Consider the following 19,950-nt stretch of genomic DNA (forward strand, 5'->3'; position numbering starts at 1 on the left):
ATAATAGATAATATCACGGTTATTATATCCGAAAGTGAGAAGACGTGTATAAAATACATTCGCGTTACGCCATTAACAATGTTAGTCCCATGTAATATATAGGGGGTGAGTTAATTTCCATATGTATTTTTTTGTCTTTTTAAACCGCTCACAGTAAGACCGTTTCCTTAACTAGGTAAACCCTTTCATCGTCACATCGCAATGCAGACTTAAGTAAGTGATTTGTAAGACGAGGGCACACTTTGTTTAAAGTATTGTCACTGTTAAATGTATGTCAGAGTGATCTGACTTCTGACTACCGACCTACTGCTTTGTTTTGTTAAACAATTACTGGTTTTGGCTACTATTTTGTAGAACCAAAGAAACTGTGTTATATTTTTTATTGTTTTTCAGGTTATGATAGACCTGGTTAAGTACATTTAAATATTTTTTTTATGAATATTTTTGTTATTAGGTTTTATTTATGCTCGAAAGTATAGTCAGAAGTGTATAAAATACACTCAAGTTTTGCTGTTTAAATTGTCAGAAATATATAAAAGATAATATCACGGTTATTATATCCGAAAGTATAAACAGTCGTGTATAAAATACATTCGCGTTACGCCATTAACAATGTTAGTCCCATGTTATATATAGGGGGTGAGTTAATTTTCATATGTATTTTTTTGTCTTTTTAAATCGCTCACAGTGACACCGTTTCCTTAACTAGGTAAACCCTTTCATCGTCACATCGCAATCCAGACTTAAGTAAGTGATTTGTAAGACGAGGGCACACTTGTTTAAAGTATTGTCACTGTTAAATGTATGTCAGAGTGATCTGACTTCTGACTACCGACCTACTGCTTTGTTTTGTTAAACGATTACTGGTTTTCGCAATTGTTATGTAGAGCAAAAATATGTCTTGAAGGAATTTACTATCTTTAAGACTGTTGTATACCTGAGTTAGTATGTTTTTGCTATTTTTTTGTGTTATTAAAATACAATATGACAAGATTTATGGATGTAAATGAAGCTAGCGAAGTTTGTAAGGATCTTACTAAGTGGCGTTCTCTGGTCTCTGTTGACCCGATCTATCGATATTAAAAAATGGCGTGATTTCATGTATGTATCTATGTACTATGTAGCTATGGTGAGATATAAAACGCGTATCCATGTAAAAATATTAACTCATATTTATTATATTCATGGCTATGGTCAGAGATATATAAAACAGTTTAAATATCATTTACAACATTATTATTTTGTAAATGTTGAGTCTAAATCAAAACTTTGTTATATTAGGAATTGAAGCATGAGCAAACTGTAAGTAATTGATTTTTTTGTATAGGTTTATTTTGGTATTATTATGCCAGCAAACCGAACTTGTAACACCAAACACATTCCACACAAAACACAGGATAGTGCAGACAAGGACAAAATGATTCCACAAGTATAATTAACTAGCGATAAACATTTCGTCTAGCTTAAATTAATATACTACCTCCCAGTTTTTGTCCAAAACAGATACTAAATTTACATCTTAATTAACAAACAAGATAATTAATAACTACTATCAAACTAATTACATCGTCCGAAAAACTCGAACATTATATTTGAAACTGAAAATTGTAACTCCCGTTAATTTTGTATGTCGCAAGAAAATTAATTATTAATTACTTTCTCAAGTTAACATCGCCTGTGAACGAAAGGTACATGAAATTAATTCTTCATCTTAATTTATACGGCTCATTGGTAAGTATAAAGGTATAGATATATAGATATTATTCTGTTGGTGAATCAGTATTAAGCTGGTTTATGTTCAGTTATACAATGTTACACAGATAACTTTATATAGAGGAGTCCATACAGTCAGTACTATCGAGTATCGAGAGTTTGACATTTAAAATGTACTCTAAAAAACGTTCCTACGGTGTCCGGCTGTCATCTACAGTCCCTGATCACATTCTGATACAAAAATCTCGATGGCTCTAGATAGTCGATAGCGGTGGAGAATCGCGCTAGTATTTCAGGAAAAAACACCCAGCGATCAAAATTTTAGGAGAAAGCGATTAAAGGAAACGGCGTTTTTCGTTAATTTTGGTGTTTGCTGCAAATACATTATTTAAAAATTCAAAAAAATCAAGTGATCTCAGATTTGTATAGTAAATACAATGCTCATTTTCTTAATTCTACAAAAAATGAAATCTATACTGATAATATAAATGCGACAGTAGGCGTCACTGTCTATTATGCTTTCTAACTAAAACACTTACAGGATTTGATGAACTTTAGTATGGACTTTATCTATCGAAGACTCAGGAAGAAATATTCAGGATACTTTGTTGAAATAGGAAATGAAACTTTCTATGGAGACGGAGCCGTGTGGAACACCTTGTATTGCCATAGTGTAAAAGTATTTTATTCTCAAAGTCCATATTATCAGATTAATGGTAGTAGTAAAATGAATAATACCTTGTATAAAACAAAACCAAGTGTGTCGGACAAAGATTAATGATTGTGATATGCATGCATGTAGAAACAAGTGCCTTTTTTCATTATAAGGTTTATACTTTAAGTATAAGTTCAATTAACCTTTATTCTTAAATTTTATCATTTATTGATGACATGAAAATGAATGAAGTCTATACATTTTATTTCACATAACATCAAGCTTTTTATAGCCTAAGGTCTGAGCACTGGTTATTAAATACTAACACATTTTGCCCCTTGAAATGTTAGACATCACTAATCTCCTGACTAATGTAATTATTCCAAAAGACATGGATAATTTCACAGCAACAATGCCGACTCAATAGTCACCCTTGAGACCTCGTGGTCTGCTGCCGATTGTCTACAATTGGAACCATCGAGTATCGAGAGTTTGACTTTTAAAATGTACTGCCTTATTAGATTTTGCGACGCCCGCTTGAGGTGCTGATCAGCGGGCTTATCACTTGTCTCAGTGAACAGCTAGTTTACGTCAAATTGATAATCACTATTCAGTACATTGCTGCATTGACATAACGTGCTATCCACTATTATCTAAGGGAGAAAGCAATGTACAGCATAGTGGCTTTCAAATTAGTGTCAACTGAGATGCCCCCTTGATAGCTAGCTGGTTGTCAGTAGTCAATAGTGGTAGAAAATCACGGTACAGTACTTACTCAAAATACCGAGAACATACTATTTCTATTTAAAAACCTAATACCACATAGCAATACCTATTCTCTTAAAACTATAATCTATGCGACCCTTTATTAACAACGCGGCTTGCATATTAACGAGCTGCATTAAAATGCAAGATGCGTCACAACTAAGTCACGCATACTAATTACAGTAGGAAAAGAAAGAAAATTAATTATGAATGAGGAACAAATTGTTTATGTACTTAGCATGTGTGGATGTAGCTAGAAAGCTGCTTTGTAGCAAGTAAGTATGCATATTTAGCTGCAAAATGCGTGCTTAATTTTATCAACTGTATATCGAAATGTGTTAATTCTTATTATACGTTTTGGTACCTCAAGTGTGAGCCATTTTAGGCATAAATTAGTGCAATTATTGCGTTCTTCAGTACCAAATAACAAAACCGACTAGGAAACTTACAACCACAATATCACGTATTTTTCCATAACTTTAGAGAGACACTAACAATTTAAAATTTTGACTTTTCATAAAGTAAAATACTAGGATGCTAAATGAAAATGCAAGCTTCCAAAGAATTAAAAACGATTACCCCAAAACAGACACAAAAAGAATACGACAATCAGCAGAAATCGCATCCCAACACACAATTCCGATACACGTTTAATTATATTTTCAATTAGAAACACCAATTACATTCGCATGGGAATACCTCGATAAACGTTATGAAGGAACGTACGTGAATGGACAAATACGGGAATAATGAATGAATTTTAAATTGTGTTGATACAATCGCGAGAGGGGAAATTAAGCGGAATACAGTGTAACGTTTTTGTGTACTTTTGTGTGGCCGATCTTGTTTGGTTCCAACTGAAGGGTAGGGATCATAGTGGGAGTTTTAAATGTATGTTAATGATGTTATCACTATATATTATAAAAGAAAGTTCCATCGCCGTATATGTCTGTATCTTCGTGTTAAACTTTAAACCTACTGAACGCATTTTGAGTGATGTTTGGTAATAGATAGGATTTATTAAGGCCAACACGGACATGCCACGACATTTCTTTAGAAATAAGTAAGTAGCAGGAAAGTACAAACATAATATATTATTATATTTTTAATTTTATCTATATATTTAGTTGTAAAAAACAAAAGTATCATACTAGTGAGTTTTACATAATATTATGTACATACACAAGCATATTTTTATAAAAATTAGTGTCAGTTATGAGAGGGTAAGTAGACAATATAATTCTACAAAAGTTTAAGAATATACTGGTTTATTTTAAAGGGGCTTTATACTTCAATAGATTATTAGGACTACAAATTTCACCAATATTTTAAGTTCATTGACTATTATCAGCAACTAAAATCTTTACGATGCTTGATAACGTAAAATATATCTCAAAAATTGAGAAAATATTATTTTCGGTAGAGGTTTTTTTGGGAAATTTTCGCGCCCAAGGCTCTACCAATTTTGTGAGATAGACCTTTCTTAATGCCAGATAAAGGGCGCTATAACTCATGATTACGCTAAACTACCACATATATACCTCCTTAGACGATCTTTAGAAACATACATTACTATAACATACTGCTATAAAGAACAGAACAAGATTTTATGTAAACAAACTCGTGTTTTTGCTTTTTGGACTCGGAACTTGTGTATAAGCCTGCTGATTCCCAATGCTATAAGTCTTTTCTATTTTATATTTAAATTTTCTTAACAACTTCCCGTAGTTTGATACTGCGAACAGTTTGAATAAAAAAATAAAATTATACACCTTTACTCTCACCTCCGGTTATAACAAGCACGATGTTATTTAACCATACAAGTAATAAAAGAGAGTTGAATATTTAATATTGAAATTTTCTCTCGGAATTAATTTTATTAGCGTCACTGTCGATCCCGTTCAAAAACATCAACATCTTTAATTGCAGGAAGTCGATCGCTTTTAATCGAAAATGCCATCTTCGCGAGACGGACGACTTCGCCTCTGAAATATACATTTAAAATACTACTACGACTTTCTCAAGCAATCATTTATGGACTTAAGAACCCTTTAACATAAATAAGAACTAACTTCTTTACATTTAAGCGTAAAATTAACGAGTTTTACGACTTTTCACAAAAGACAAACACCCAGTAAAGCAAGAAATGTTTTTCTTTCAACGGATCAGTGAAAAAACAACGGAATTTCAAATATACGAAGTGAAAAAAAATCAAAGGAAATGTAAAAATTAAAAGTTGGAGTCCTGGCCTTCGTTGTAAATGATTCATAAAAGAATTTGTTGAATTAAAAACTTTCAGAAGTTCCCTATCTCGTTTCGATTGTAATGAATGGGTCAAGGATTTTTGAGGGAAACGAAAATATTTTTTTGGTCGGCTTTCGCGGAGTTATGAAAGGTCTCTGTTGGTAGCAGACTTTTAAGGTTTGTTTGATATTTTGATAAAAGACTTTTAAATATTATTGTTTAGTTTGTATACTCGTTGGGCCCTAAAGAAGATTGACTTCATTATTTGTTTGCTTTTTCGAACAGTACTTGGTATTTTTTGACACAATATTTTTTGTTGTATTCAGATCTTCTCTGATAAGCTTTTACAAGCAACATTTTAAATGGTTTCTTGATACAAGTACCTGTTAATTTAATGTTACAATATTATTGTACGGCAACGTAACAGACCGCAGTTTTATAAAGCGACCGCACGATGTCAAAAACACACTACAATATCGTTACTCCACCTCTACAATATAGAAATTCAGAAAACATATAAATTTGTTTCTGTTGAACACATTTATTTACTCCTTAATAGTGTAGTAAAATATGAGTCAATATGATGGCAGTATTTTTGGCCTAGGTTGCTTAAAGCCTGCATAATTTCCCCGTATGGGTATTTATTTCTTTTATTATATTTTCTTTACTGTTAAATTTGTAAAATCACAAGTCTTTTAGTTATTAAACAATAGATAAATTTGCTCAGTCTATTTTTGGTGATTAATCCCAGAAAAGGACCCGTATAATATTAGTTTAAAAATAATCCATGCACACATTAATATTTATTTTCTAAATCTGCATTATAAAAAGTAACGTTTTGAAGGCTTAAAATGGTCAATGTAAGCACACGAACGAAGATGCACTAAAAAAGTTATAGTAGTACTTTTCCTAAGGTTCTTGCCAATATTATTAGTGCCTAAAAAAGAAGCACTTTTCCTACAGTGATACCTAATATCATCAGGACCCTAAAATAGACTATGTTAGCTTTAGGTTTTCTCTTACTTTGACCCCTCAACAAAATCACCTATTCTTAGCTCCATGTTTCAAAACACCTCAGTGCCAATTTAGCAGGTAAGGTGTACATGTAGCGTTAAAGGCGAGATTAGATTTATTACCCGCGTGTCTTTGACTCACACAATGTGCTCGGAGACACGACTTACGAATCGTGTTAGCTGTGGTAAAGTGATCAAAGGTGTGTACGTACTTGCTGAGGGAAATTTAGTCTGCATTGTGATATTGGAAGATATTGGTCTTGAATTTTCATATAGCTTGGGGTTTAAGATATTTATTGGTCGTGCCTTAGTGATTTTGGGAAGATTTCATGTGTTTGTTGAATGTGATGATATTTGAAGATAGGTAATGACTTGTATTTTGGGTTCTACATGTTTCTTTTGTAACTTTGAAGAAATCAAGAAAATTGCAATTAATATGTATATAAATGATAGAATACCACTCTATGAACTGGTTATTACTTGGTTTGAAATGGTGATCACCATTTTGCTGACTACAAAGAGAAGAGCATACGCTTCAAGAAGTTTATTGAAGAAATTTGTATTATTTCTTAGTACATCTTTAATCGAAACAACAGACTCTCATATTAATTTCATTAACAATCTAATACAAAGAATGTACGAAGTCCCATGAAGCGTGAATTTCGCGATATATAGTTTTAACCAAACAGCGAAACTTCTCGAAATATGCACCGTCGTACTGCAGAGTTTTAATTAAGGTAAAATTCATATAGAGATAAGAGGGGAGGCTCGAAGAATTTAATTCTGTTGGTTTTCATTATAACGGTGAACGTGAGACGCCTTTTATTATATTTTTAAGTAATGAGGCACTGGATGCATGAAATTTCATATCCATCGATAAATTTGAAATATTAAAACTTAATTTGTGTCGTTTTTAATAACAGCTTTAGTAATTGGTAAAATTATGGTTTAACTTGTTCAAACTGGAAATTGTTTGAAGTGAAAACGTGCTACAAAGTGATATGATAGTGCTACGGAATGTGCTACAAAGCGACATGTTAGAGCTACGGAATAAGCTACGAAGTGACATGTGGGTGCTACGAAATACTCTGAATAGGGAGAAACAATAAGAAAATAAAAAGCCACGATATGAAAGTTAATGGATATTTTTTGTCTAATTCATTAAGATATACTCAATGTTATGTCAATGAAGGTATTTTTTTCTTCACGATGCTACGAAAATCACAATGTACCTGGTTAAAGTTTGAATATTTAATACTTTAATATTAACGTTCGTGAAACGGTGTATGCAGGTGCAAAAGTTAAAACAATTTCACAATTGCATTAAAAGTTAAATGACTTGCAGATAACCGAAACGAATTGGACAATAAATATTGAGTTCTTGAAGTTTTTACTTTTTATTGTTTTTTACTTGAAAAGTTTTTATTTACCTTTATGCTTTTAATTTTCGAAGTAGATTGTGATACATATAAAGTTTCTTAGCTTTAGTGGAAAAATAATATTTTTTTATGGTCTGCTAACTGTTATTTATATGATACGACGATATAAATAATGTGATTATATTTATCTTGATTTAGCCTTAGCCAGATCAGTATGCGACCACAGCTACTGTCTGTCACAAACGTTTGCGCAAGGACAAATGCTATATTTTATTGCATTTGTCCTTGCGCAAATCTATCTTATCAATGAAGCCGGAAATTTGAAGTCCCTCCAATTGGACTTCAAGTCTGGCCACTTCAACATGTTTGCCGCGTCTAGAAACGGGCATTGGGTACTTCTAATTAACTATTATTATTGTAATTAGCATGCAAACAACACAAATACTTACGGCTGGTGTCATTGAACTCGTGCGGTAACCGTGACGCGTTCATGTTAGCTGTCGCCCGTCCTCCTGTAAGAAGAAACATACTTGGTTATTTGTGGCTCACACTCGTATTTTAAAATATTGCTATTATGTAGATTTTTTTTTTTTTTTTTTTATAATCTTTATTTATTGAGGGCTTTTAACTCTATGAGCTTATGTCAGCCCCATCACAACAAAAACAAAAAATCGACACAGTTATTTTCTTAAAACTACAAAATATAAATTTATAAACACATTTCACCTCACTGGCTGGATAAACTAAAAAAATACTAAACATTCCTATGTCTAAACAATTCAAATTTAAATTATTATAAAACTTTTGCCTCTAAACAATAATGTTTCAAAATCAACTAATTTAGGCCTCAAACTTTGAGAGTTTTACTGTAAAATATCTAACTTATCCATTAAAAAGATTAAACAACTGTCCAACGACATCTCCACTGTTAAACATACTCCTAAGAAAATATTTACATTCGTCACAAATAACTCTAAATGCCAACTGAATCTTTTCGTCTACAGTTTTTTCTGATATAAAAATATTCTTTAAATTCCAAATTAAATTCAGTAAGTCAAATTTTTTCTGTTTAGTACTACTAGGTTGTTTTCCAGTCATTTTCTCAAATTGTTCAGATTGTACAAAGCTGGGAATGGACTCAAACGAATCCACATTTTCACTCTGACTGCTTTTTGTCCTTGTGCTCTTTTCTTTTCGTTTGACGCTGTATTTATGTGGTAATATCGGGGAAGAAGAATTCATGTCTTGCTGGCCATCTGAAGAACTATGCACCACAACATTTGCTTGAACAACACTGCTGTATGTCCTATTTCCACTTGGCAGAACGTTGCTCAAGTCAATAGGTTTCTTTTTAACTATCCTCTGAGGTACTGACTTCTCACCTTTATTTTTCAAATACATTTCGAAAGCTTTTTTATAAGTGACGCTCTGGTCACTCATAATAAAACGAATCTTCTTCTCTTGCACAAATCGAGGGCAACATTTGTCTAGAGCCATGTGCGATCCCTTACAATTAGGACACTTAAACACAGCAATATCACAGTTAACGTGATCCAAGCCACATTTGGGGCAAACTATTTTACTGGACGAGCAATATTTCTTTATATGCCCAAACTTCCAACACGCGGAGCACTGTGTAACTGGAAATACATATTTCTCGACGGTAAATTTACACCCGTATGCGTAAATATACACGGGAGGATGTATACTCTTGAAAGATAACCTCAAAGTTTCGCTGTCAACCCATACATGATCTCTGTTCAATCTCTTCAATCTTTTTACAGACAGAATGTCACATGACGCCAAAATATTTTCTAGTAATTCCTTCTCATCAATATCCAGATCAACTCCTCTAATGATACCATAAGACAAATTAATTTCATCAATAAACTGAGCTCGTATTTTCTTTTCAACTAATTTTTCACAGTTGGCGAGCTTTTCTGCTTGAATTTTATTACTGAATCGGACAAATACTTTATATGGGCTTTTATATTTAATTTTAATGATGTTCATAATACCTTGATCACGAATAAGTCGAGCCAAAGCCATCTGCTTTGGTAAAATTTGTACCGATGACAAGGATACTTCATACTCGCCTCCAACTCGCATACTCTCCTCAGCATCCACGAATGTTTCAGATGAATTTATATTATTTTCAGCTGAAAAACTTCTGAACAGCTTCTTCTGCTTTCTCCTACAAACCGTGATATAGCCATCCTCGCTGCTGTCTCCACTATCCCGGGCTCTCTTGTCGCCCTTTTTATTCTTGTTATCGTCATCACTGACGTCGCCCTCTTCCATAACAAAGACAATTGTATATTATTATGTATTTACTGCTTATTAAATCCAAAATATTGCAAAAATATAATTTTGGAAATAAAATTGAAAATTTTAGACAACGTTACGTCAACGGACCATAGACGAATGCTATTAAGTAGATATAAGGCCTGTTTTACAGCCTATAAAGAAGTATCAATTAATCTCCCTCCTACATAAAATGTGTCTGAAAGATTTTTAATAAGTTCTGGAAAGAATTCAAAATCTGTGCCTCGATAGGCATATTCCTCATTTAAGGACCACATTCGATCCCAAGGGTGTAACTATAGTCAGGAGATACAATTTCATTTATTAGCATTTAAAGCCAAATCTGCAAATCTATATGCAGAAAAACTACCGCATCTTCATGAAACATTTAACCACAAAACAGAAAAACTATTTTATTGTTCGCTCACTTTGAACAAATCAAGTGTACTCGGAATATTGTAGTTAAATAAAAACCGTTTAGTTGAACAATGTTATTGAAACGTATTGTTATTTGTGAAGTAGAAGCCATAATAGTTGAAGAGGTTCGATTGGCAAGCGGTTTTGTAGCACTGCTGATATTTTGTAGCCATTTTTAAATATAAAAATATGGTTTTGTCAAGAACAATGGAGAGTAGCATTTGCAAGTGAATGTCGTTACTTGTTTAAGAAGTTTAATGTATAAATTGACGCCATTTTTTAGGGAATAACTTCTGTGAAAAATCGCATCATTGTATTTTATTTCTTTGAGAAAATTTTATTTCCAAGGCTATAATTTGAAAATTGCATAGAGTTATACTGCAAACGTGTAAAATAGCCGTCAATATTATACTAATTTAGCTAACAGATAAAAGTTAACCAGTAATCGTTTGTTTGTTTGTTTGTCGTATGCTTAGTGGTCAACCTAGTGTCAAAGTTGTTCAAGCCGCCCGAAGGCTTTTGACGTGGCTTAACGACTGTTATCTTAGTAGCAACAACCGGGACCGACTTTTTACGTGCCCTCCGAAGCACGAAGACGCCCAGCTCAAATACCACTATGCGGTCACCCATCTATAGAAGCAAGCATAATACTTAGTTATTGTTCAGTACGGCCGCAAACTTAATATAATTCTATAGCCCTATTACATTTCACTTTTTTTTGTATTTAGCCCTTATCTCACTTGCCAACACATATTTATATGACTAGTGGGTGTAGGACAACAAATAAATTCGTACGCCTACTTTTCATTATTAACATTAAAATCTATTGTTACAAGCCTATTTACATTCTGTGAGCAAATATTTTGATAATTCAAAAGTTTAGCTAACATTTGAATATAGGAGAAAATTCTGGGAATTATTTATTTTAGACTTTTTCGTAGTTTTCCTTATGTACATTTTAGTATTCGTTTGTATAGCGGAAAGCTTGTACATATTTTATTATGTTTAACGGTTAAATAGACCGTTAAATAGCAGTAGAAACGACTCAAGGTGCCTAATAATAATAATATAGGTGTTAATTTGGGACCGTAATATTAAACTAAGGTAAAAATTTATGGAAATATTAATTTCCAAATAACATAAGTAATAACTATAAATAAAATTATAAATACTTAAGTTTGCAATCATGCCGAAACTATCGAACGGATATTCATGAACTCTGGTAAAAAGATAGGTTACAACCTAGGTTATACTTTGTACCGGTGAAAATTTATTTCCACGGATGAAATTTGTTTTAAATGTAATTTATTTAGAGGTCGTGAAACCGTAGTTGTTTGATTATATAAAAGGTCAATGAACTCCAACAGTAAGCTAAAATAATGAGGCTTAGGTTTTAGTTTTGCTTTTCTGTTTATAATTGTTTTAGGGTCTTTGTTATTTGAGTAACGGGTTAGTCATTACTACCGAATCTGGGATTTGAGGTTAAACTAAAATACTTTAATGTGAAAACAATGAAATAGGAATACGGTAGCATATTATTTATTTGGTAAAGGTTTTGTGACGGGTGAAAATAAAACATTGGTTTCAACTGATATTTTCTTATCGATAAATTATCGTAATAATATAAATCCTGAAAAACATGTTGTAATATTAACATTTTAGGATCTTTTGGTTTTAACTTTGATTCACATCAAGACAATTTTAAGACGTGTTGTGAGGTTTCAAATAATTTCTATGTACGCTCAAAAAAGTTGGAAACTTTATTGTTGAATATTTTAAACGAAAAAAATGCTTTACATATTACCTGATTCGGGAATCATAGTCAACTACTTAAAAAACAGTGTAACAGGTATCCTGTACAGTAAATAACATAACACAAGTAGAGATATTTCATAGAATAATATTCAAATATTACAAACACCAATATATTTTATATTGTTAAAACGGTTGAAAAAAAGTATACACATTTTTCATAATGTATTGACTAAATATCTTGTATACAGATCTACCGCCTGGGAACGAGTTTATATTGATTGGTTCGTCCCAGTGGTGTCGGCAAATCGCTACCCTCACAAACCTTTGGGAAATACAAAAAATATACATCTACTTGTAATATTGAAAGAGAATTTGATTATGTTTGTATTTATTTTTTGATTGATGTTGTGTTAAAATGGTGTGTATTACTTATGAGTTCAGTCAAAAAATGTTCGTATTTAGGGTATGGCATAAGTTGACCCCTTCCACGTAAGTCCGTCCTTTGAAACCGTAAAACCTTGCCTAGTAGTGGCACAGAAATGGGTTTATAAAAGAAAAATCTATCATCCTGCTTACACATATCTCAATTGGTACAGCTGTTTCGCGAGACAGGTAAACGGAAAGTCAAACATACAGACTGTTTTTTACATAGATACATAAAATCCCGCTTGTTTCTCATAAGGGTAGACAGAGACCAGAGAAGAGAACGCCGCTTACATGATTCATCATTTTATAGTAACTATAATATAGGATACTGGTTTGCATCATCCTGACAGGGCAAAAGCGACTCCTTATATCTCCAATGTTCAAGATCTTATATTGAAAACAGCTCAAGCAAATATGGATTACAAAATTGGTTGAAAACCGTACCTAAATTTCTCACATATTATCCCAAATTCTAAGCGGCACCTAAATTCTAGATTCATTGAAGCCCAAGTCAAATAGAACAATACCTATTCTCAACACACTCGATAATATTTCATTGAACGTGTTGTAAATGGTTCCCACAATTCTGGATATCGCTGGCGAATAAGCCACAATACGATGGGATCCGTTAAACAGGTATTTTGGGACTTGACTTCGGTCTAGGAGTGCTGGCAAATCGGTTGAGGTTAATCGAGAATTTATGATTATGTATAGAATAGAATACTCTGGAGTATTAAAGAATGTATGGTTAAGGATAGCTTAAAAATCAAAACATTTTTGCAGCTGTTTTTAATTATGTCTCTTCCATGTGGCACGTGACGTCCAACAGCTAATGAACATTTCCGGATAGAGAAAGTCTAAAACAATACTCCTAAAATAGAATTGAGCCAAAGCCAGCCTTGATATGCAGCCAAAACCTTTTGTCTTTCGTTAGCTATCTATCTATTTGATTCGAAAATTGCCCCAAAATATCTACCCTTATTAAAATTTTTTAAGCCATTTGGTTTAGAACACAGATTTTTATAATCTAGATGCCTCACACTCCTAAGTAGGTATGATATGATAAATATGAAAGTGTGTTTGTTTGTTTTTTGGTTCCATTGCAGTTTATAGGACATGATACAGATGTGAATTAAGCAAAATAGTTCGTAAAGATCTTAGCAATTGGTGTTCTTTTTTTGTGTGTCTTTGCCCACGTCTATGGTATAAAGGCGTACATGCGTGGCTAAATAGATTTCCATAAAAATTCAAACAACAGTTTGTACAACAAGCGCGACAGAACCAACTAGAAAATATATAGTAAACTTTAAACTAAACTACACAAAACAAACTACCTACATAAAAGAATATCTTGGTAGATTCTCGTAAGCATTTTTGCAAGAGCATCCGCTCGGCTCATTAATTGTTGAACGACGTCTAAACACGTCTGAACACGGCCCTTGAGTCGAGAGCCATTACCCGACCGTGTTGACATATAGTTTAGTATAACGATGCTTTATAATGAAAATTGTGGAGAATATATTCTATAGGAGAGCAGAAGAGGACTATTCTATCGTTGGAATCTATTGTTTAATGAATAATTAAGACTTTGATTTTGACCTATATATTATAAAGAATACAAGTACACAACATAATATGAAATAATAAGTTTTTTGTCGAATATACATAGATATTTGTTGATAAAAATAAGATTGGCTCTTAGTTGAAATAGAATATGCTACGGTTTTGTTTTTCAATATAAAGTTATTTGATAACTACAAGATTGGTTCTAACTTGAAGGAAAATATGCAGGTCATATCAAAATGATAATCTTTGCTTTGATAAGGATTTTTTGGGTTATTTTATAGAGGAGCAATTTGAAAACCAAACCAAAAACGTCGGGTGAACAATAATTATACGGGTGTTTTATAATATTATGTGTACAAGTCGTAAGAGTCTAAAATCATTTATTTTGGAACCAAAAGTCTAGAAACCTAAAAAATTCCATCACGATATATTTTAATAACAATTGCTTCGTGTGAATACTGAACCAAAGTTTAATGTAACAACTATCAAACTATTACTCTTCAAACGCACTATCAACAACTAAAGTCTTTGTTAAAACTTATAACGTCCCATATTTTCCAGGTGAAGGTATACGAACCTCTCAATACAGTGTACTTTCGCTCATGTCGGTAAATTTGCGTAGTGAAGTGCTATTAGCGACAGAAACACTGTCGTTTACTTGACAAGTTAGGTGCTGAAACGTTTTCCTAAACGATGTGGGAGACCTAACTTATTAAAATATCATGACTGAATTCTTTCTTTTAAAATTTGACATAATAATTGAGTAACTTATTTCTACAGCAAATAAAAGTGCTAAGGCACTCGCCTATTGTGTAATCCTGCTGTGTACTGATTTTATAAATGCGAAAGATAATGAGATGGATAAACTTTTGCGACTCTTTTACGCAACGGCAATACTACTAAACAGGTTCAGATGAAACTGTGCTGTTATATAGTTAAAAATTGTGATATTACACAGACTAGGTTTATTTTTCGTAAATCAACCCCGTTTTCTATTTTAGCCGAATTCATTGAACAACTGAGATATGTTATACTTACATTTTGTATAAGGCTAATGTTATAAAAATATAAATTATAATCTGTTTATATAGAATTTTCTTCGTAACTAAGTAAAGAACAGTGTAATGGATGTATAGATCAATTTACTTCAATAACAGTTCAAATACGTATCAAAATCCGCCATATTTGTTATGACGTCACGAACATATAAGACGGCCATTTTGGAAAATTGATATTTTTATTTTCTATCGGCAATTTATCATTTTGAACGACGGGGACATTATTTTTACGATAGTGTTTCAATATAACCCTTAGGAGGTCAGGAATTGCTTCGATAAGGGCCTTAGGATTTATAGCAGGGCTATTAAGTTTACGGAAATGGGTTTTGATAGTTATAGTCTGGTAGTTATATAATCATAATTTTGCGGGTAAAGTTCTTTGCATTCCGTTAACAACATTTTAAAAGAACTTTCAAGGAACCGAGATTTCATTATGATCTTTTCATTCACCATTAGAGAAAAGGTAATTATCACTAATACGAAAATCGACCTTTTTTACCTTGGGTTTAAACCTTCGTGTGAAAGGCGAATTCTTATAATTATCAAACGGCAATCTCGCGAATCAAAAACACCTTTCGTAACTAAAAAATTATACAACCAATATAATCATAGAAATAAACAAGGAAGCTGTACGATAACAAAAAATATTGAAAACTAAAAAGGATATAAATTGCTATCGTATTTCAACAGCAAAATACCCAACTAATCATTCTCAATTAAATCAGCACTTAAATAGCACTAAACCGCGAATATTTCAATGAGCCACATTCAGAAGGTGTTCATTTAAAAGTGCTTCAATTAAGCTGTCAGCTCGTAAGACAGATGAATCCAATGTTTTAAATGATAGTGAATTAATTCGTGTCTGTAATGTGCCGAGAGAACAGCTTAAACGACGACCAGATCTACTATTTATATACTATATATTGAGTATGTACGAATTAATCAGCGCCCCTAGCGTATTCCGAAGAAACTATTTTTGTTGTCGAGAATTTTTGCTGTCAATCGTTCGTTATTGGATCGTGTGGGGTGTATAAAATCGCGCTAGGTTGTGTTATTTTTCATTGTTGCATGTTATTTTTCAATGTCTATTTTTTGTACATTTTGAGCCACGTTTTTACTAAAATGTAAAGAAATGTAGAATTTACGTGTATGTAATCTTTCACGATGACAAACACCGAAAAACTAGGTGAAACCAATGTTTTAAATGATAGTGAATTAATTCGTGTCTGTAATATGGCGAGAAAAGCAGAAACGACGACCAGAGTAACTATTTCAAGACCAGTCGCTGTAGTTTCTTTGAGCTGATCAGCGCCCCTAGCGTATGTGGAAGAAACAATTTTTTTAATACAATATGTACATTCAATGTTTATTCCTTTTCCTTTGCTATTTGATAGACCAGCGTGTAAAAAATCTCGTTATTGTTTTAATTTTTTTCGCGTTTATCCAAAACTACGGAAATTAGTATGTACCGAAAAATCACAAATATATAAAATAATATGTGCTGGTTTCGATGTTGAATATAAAAAACTTATAATGCAAATTACAACAAAAAATATTAAAACAATATTATTGAAACAAAATATCGGTCACATATCGCAACACTTTAGTATTAATATATTGAAATAAATTCACAAAATATTAAAAACGTATTCAGTTAAAACTTGCCATTGGCTTAACGTAACATAAATATTCACAAATGCAAATACGAAAATCGAAAATAGGCAACAGCTTGAAATACAAACAAACATACAAAAACTCTACAAATATACAACTCTATGTAAAAAGCAAAGGTCAATTTTATTTGCCTACACTACGCAAAAAATATTGTAAAAAAATTTACAGGCCTAGCTTTTGAATAGATTTATATCCTGAATTTTAATGTTACTAAACTTTGAAGTCAAGACAAGGTTTCATAAGACTGTAATCATATTGTTAGTTTTTTCAACTGTTATAATTATTATGCTATTCCCAAAGGCTAATTTTTTGTCTTTTATATCATTAGACATTGATCTTATGTTAAATGAGATAAATCAGAATCGAATCCACGTCATCCAGTGCCGTCGTGATTACGTGACTATCATCACTTCTGCGCCACTAACGATTCAAGTAGACCACTCTACATAATTACACATCTCTACATAATGCAGAGTTCAAGAAAAGCGTCAGAGAATCACATAACGATAGTATCTCTACATCGATGTCAATTATAACGCACAATTCTTTGACGTCCCACTTTCTTTGGCTCAAAGTAAGGGCTCTATCGCCCTCAAGAGGGTAGAGGCATCACGATACATCAGGCCGAAGGCTTTACGAGCTCTCCCAGGCGCGATAACAGATAATTACATAATGTCTTTTCTGTGTATACGATGTTTGTTTGACTCTATGTAGAGATAAATAGAGTTGTTTTATTAGCTTAGTTAATTCGTTGGTAGACATAGTTTACATTTTAATGGTGTCCTTAGGCGCTTTCCTAAACGTTTTTTTGTTTACAGTTTATAAATTGTAAAGCGCCGTTTGTGATGTGACAGAAGTTTAAGGACAACATCTATGTGTCAATGTTACGTCATGAAAATCAGTGTATAATAAAACAGAGAATAGTAGCGCGATTCTCTACTACAATTGACTATCGATAACCAACTAGCTATCGAGAATTTTTCTGTGAAAATTTAATGGTCGGTGAAGTGCAAACTAATTCATCAGTACATTTTAAATGTCAAATCCTCAATACTCCTTAGTAGTGACTGTAGAAAATAGCTTTATTGATATTATATACGCGCGTTGGAGGTTTAAAACTTGAGTTTTACTATATAATCATTCGATAACAGAAAGTAGCAACATTGTCATATCTCTCTCTCTCTTTCTCTCAATTAAAGAAAAGGACAGCAATATCTTTAGAATTACTTTACGACTTGACAAAACCGACCCTAAGATGTCAAAAGGGCGAAGATAACTTTTACCATCAAACCCACATTGATAACAGTTATAACGTTATAAAACCGTTATTGTTAACAAATAACTGCTTTAATAACAGTTGCGGCTGCTTTTGTTTATTAAACGTTTTTGTGATTACGTTTTATTGTCGTGTTTTGATATAACGAGTAATGAAAAGGTGACCTTTTTTGTTATATTAAATTTCTAAGGCTCTACGAAGTTCTATTATTGTATTCAAGTGGGTTTATATTAAAATACCGCTGTTCTCACTAGCTCATATCAAAAGATTGTATGATTACAGGTTTCAAGGTCGTATTTATTTAATTATTAGTTAGCTATATACAGAGGCAAATATTTATGATACGTTTTTTTGTGGATTGCCAAACCCTATGCCTTTTACATCCATCTGATATTTCAACCGTTGGGCTACCAATTTCGCTAATTTTATCACAGGTTCGAACCGTCGACCACTTGCGTGGGAGATGCCAACCTAAACCACTCGGCTACCACTGCTACGTTTATTTTATAAAAAGTATTTTATTATTATAATGACCGGAAACAGAACATAGTTAAAAAAGTAATTATTATTTAAAAATAAATCTTCATTTAGGCCGTCCAAAAATAATTAGCAAAAAGCGTTTTCATCAAAAACACGGTCCGGCGTTGATATTAAATGGCACTGATATTGCCGGACTACCCATTTTAATCAAATTTGATATAGGTTGGATAATTAATGTCATTGCCAATTATGATTTTATTAATTTTGGTAACTGTCTCTGTCAGATTTGACTTTCCATTTCATTTTCAACGCGTCATGACTGTTTTTCTTCTACTTTCTCCTCTAATCTAATATAGCCGGATGGCTCATACTAAGACTATTATAAACAAACTATGGCAAAATTAAAATAATCATAGATAGCACTATTCTGCTCTCACTTACACATTGTCAGTGTAAGCGCGAGCAAGAGAGTCTGATAAAATGTCATGACGTAGATAGCACGTTTGTAATGACCTGATAGTAGTGGAACAAGAGTACAAATTAAGAAGATTCTTATTGACTACGAAAGATAACATCCAACATCTTCCAGCCAGAAGTTAGTTACAATATTTTTTAGCATTTAATGTTTATTAAACCCAACTTTATCCATAACCTAAGATAGCAAAACACGTCAAGTACTAAAACAATAATATTTCTTCTTATTTTTAACAGTCACATCTTTTCTTAAAACATTTAAGCTTTTCACTGCTTTTATTGCGAATAAAAAGCTAAATAACGGCTCAAAACGACACCGTTATAAGTTTCAACTATAACTTTTATGCAGTTATTCTTTCCCCTCACTAAATGCTATATTTGTATAAAAGTGCTGTTATTAAAACTTTTCTACGACTAATTGGAACTAGTTAGCACTTGCCTTCAAACTTAGATAGGCAATTGCTCAATTTATTTCTTCTTTTAATGCAATTTTCTATTTTTATAGAGCCTTGAAGGGGTAATTAATTGTGTGCTAGGTGGAATATTTTCTTATTACTCAAACCCCTTACATTACTTTTGCAGAGCTTTTTACAAACAGTGGATAATACACCACTTTTTGTTCTTTAGAACTAAATAAGGAAAACGGTTTTCCAGCGTTGGAACCAAATTTGTGATCTCCTAGCGATACCGGCGTGGTGACCACTTCAAGCATGTAATAATTTAACTCCCTCTGACATTTTCTCTTCGCATC

At 32.5% G+C, this 19,950-nt stretch overlaps 1 protein-coding gene and 1 long non-coding RNA gene across 2 annotated transcripts in view; one reads left to right on the top strand and one right to left on the bottom strand.

The window, feature by feature from the left end:
• Positions 1-19,950, top strand: part of LOC142977793 (uncharacterized) — a 236,264-nt gene that overhangs the window by 93,192 nt on the left and 123,122 nt on the right. The gene's annotated exons all lie outside the window — the stretch shown is intronic.
• LOC142977792 (5-hydroxytryptamine receptor) overlaps positions 1-19,950 on the bottom strand; it is a 98,102-nt gene that overhangs the window by 25,169 nt on the left and 52,983 nt on the right. Inside the window, exon 2 of the mRNA XM_076121881.1 lies at positions 8,219-8,281. Coding sequence (XP_075977996.1) covers positions 8,219-8,261 — 43 coding nt within the window. The 5' untranslated portion in view covers positions 8,262-8,281. The remainder of the gene's footprint in view (positions 1-8,218; positions 8,282-19,950) is intronic.

Source organism: Anticarsia gemmatalis, chromosome 13 (assembly GCF_050436995.1).
Source record: "Anticarsia gemmatalis isolate Benzon Research Colony breed Stoneville strain chromosome 13, ilAntGemm2 primary, whole genome shotgun sequence".
Lineage (NCBI taxonomy): Eukaryota > Metazoa > Arthropoda > Insecta > Lepidoptera > Erebidae > Anticarsia > Anticarsia gemmatalis.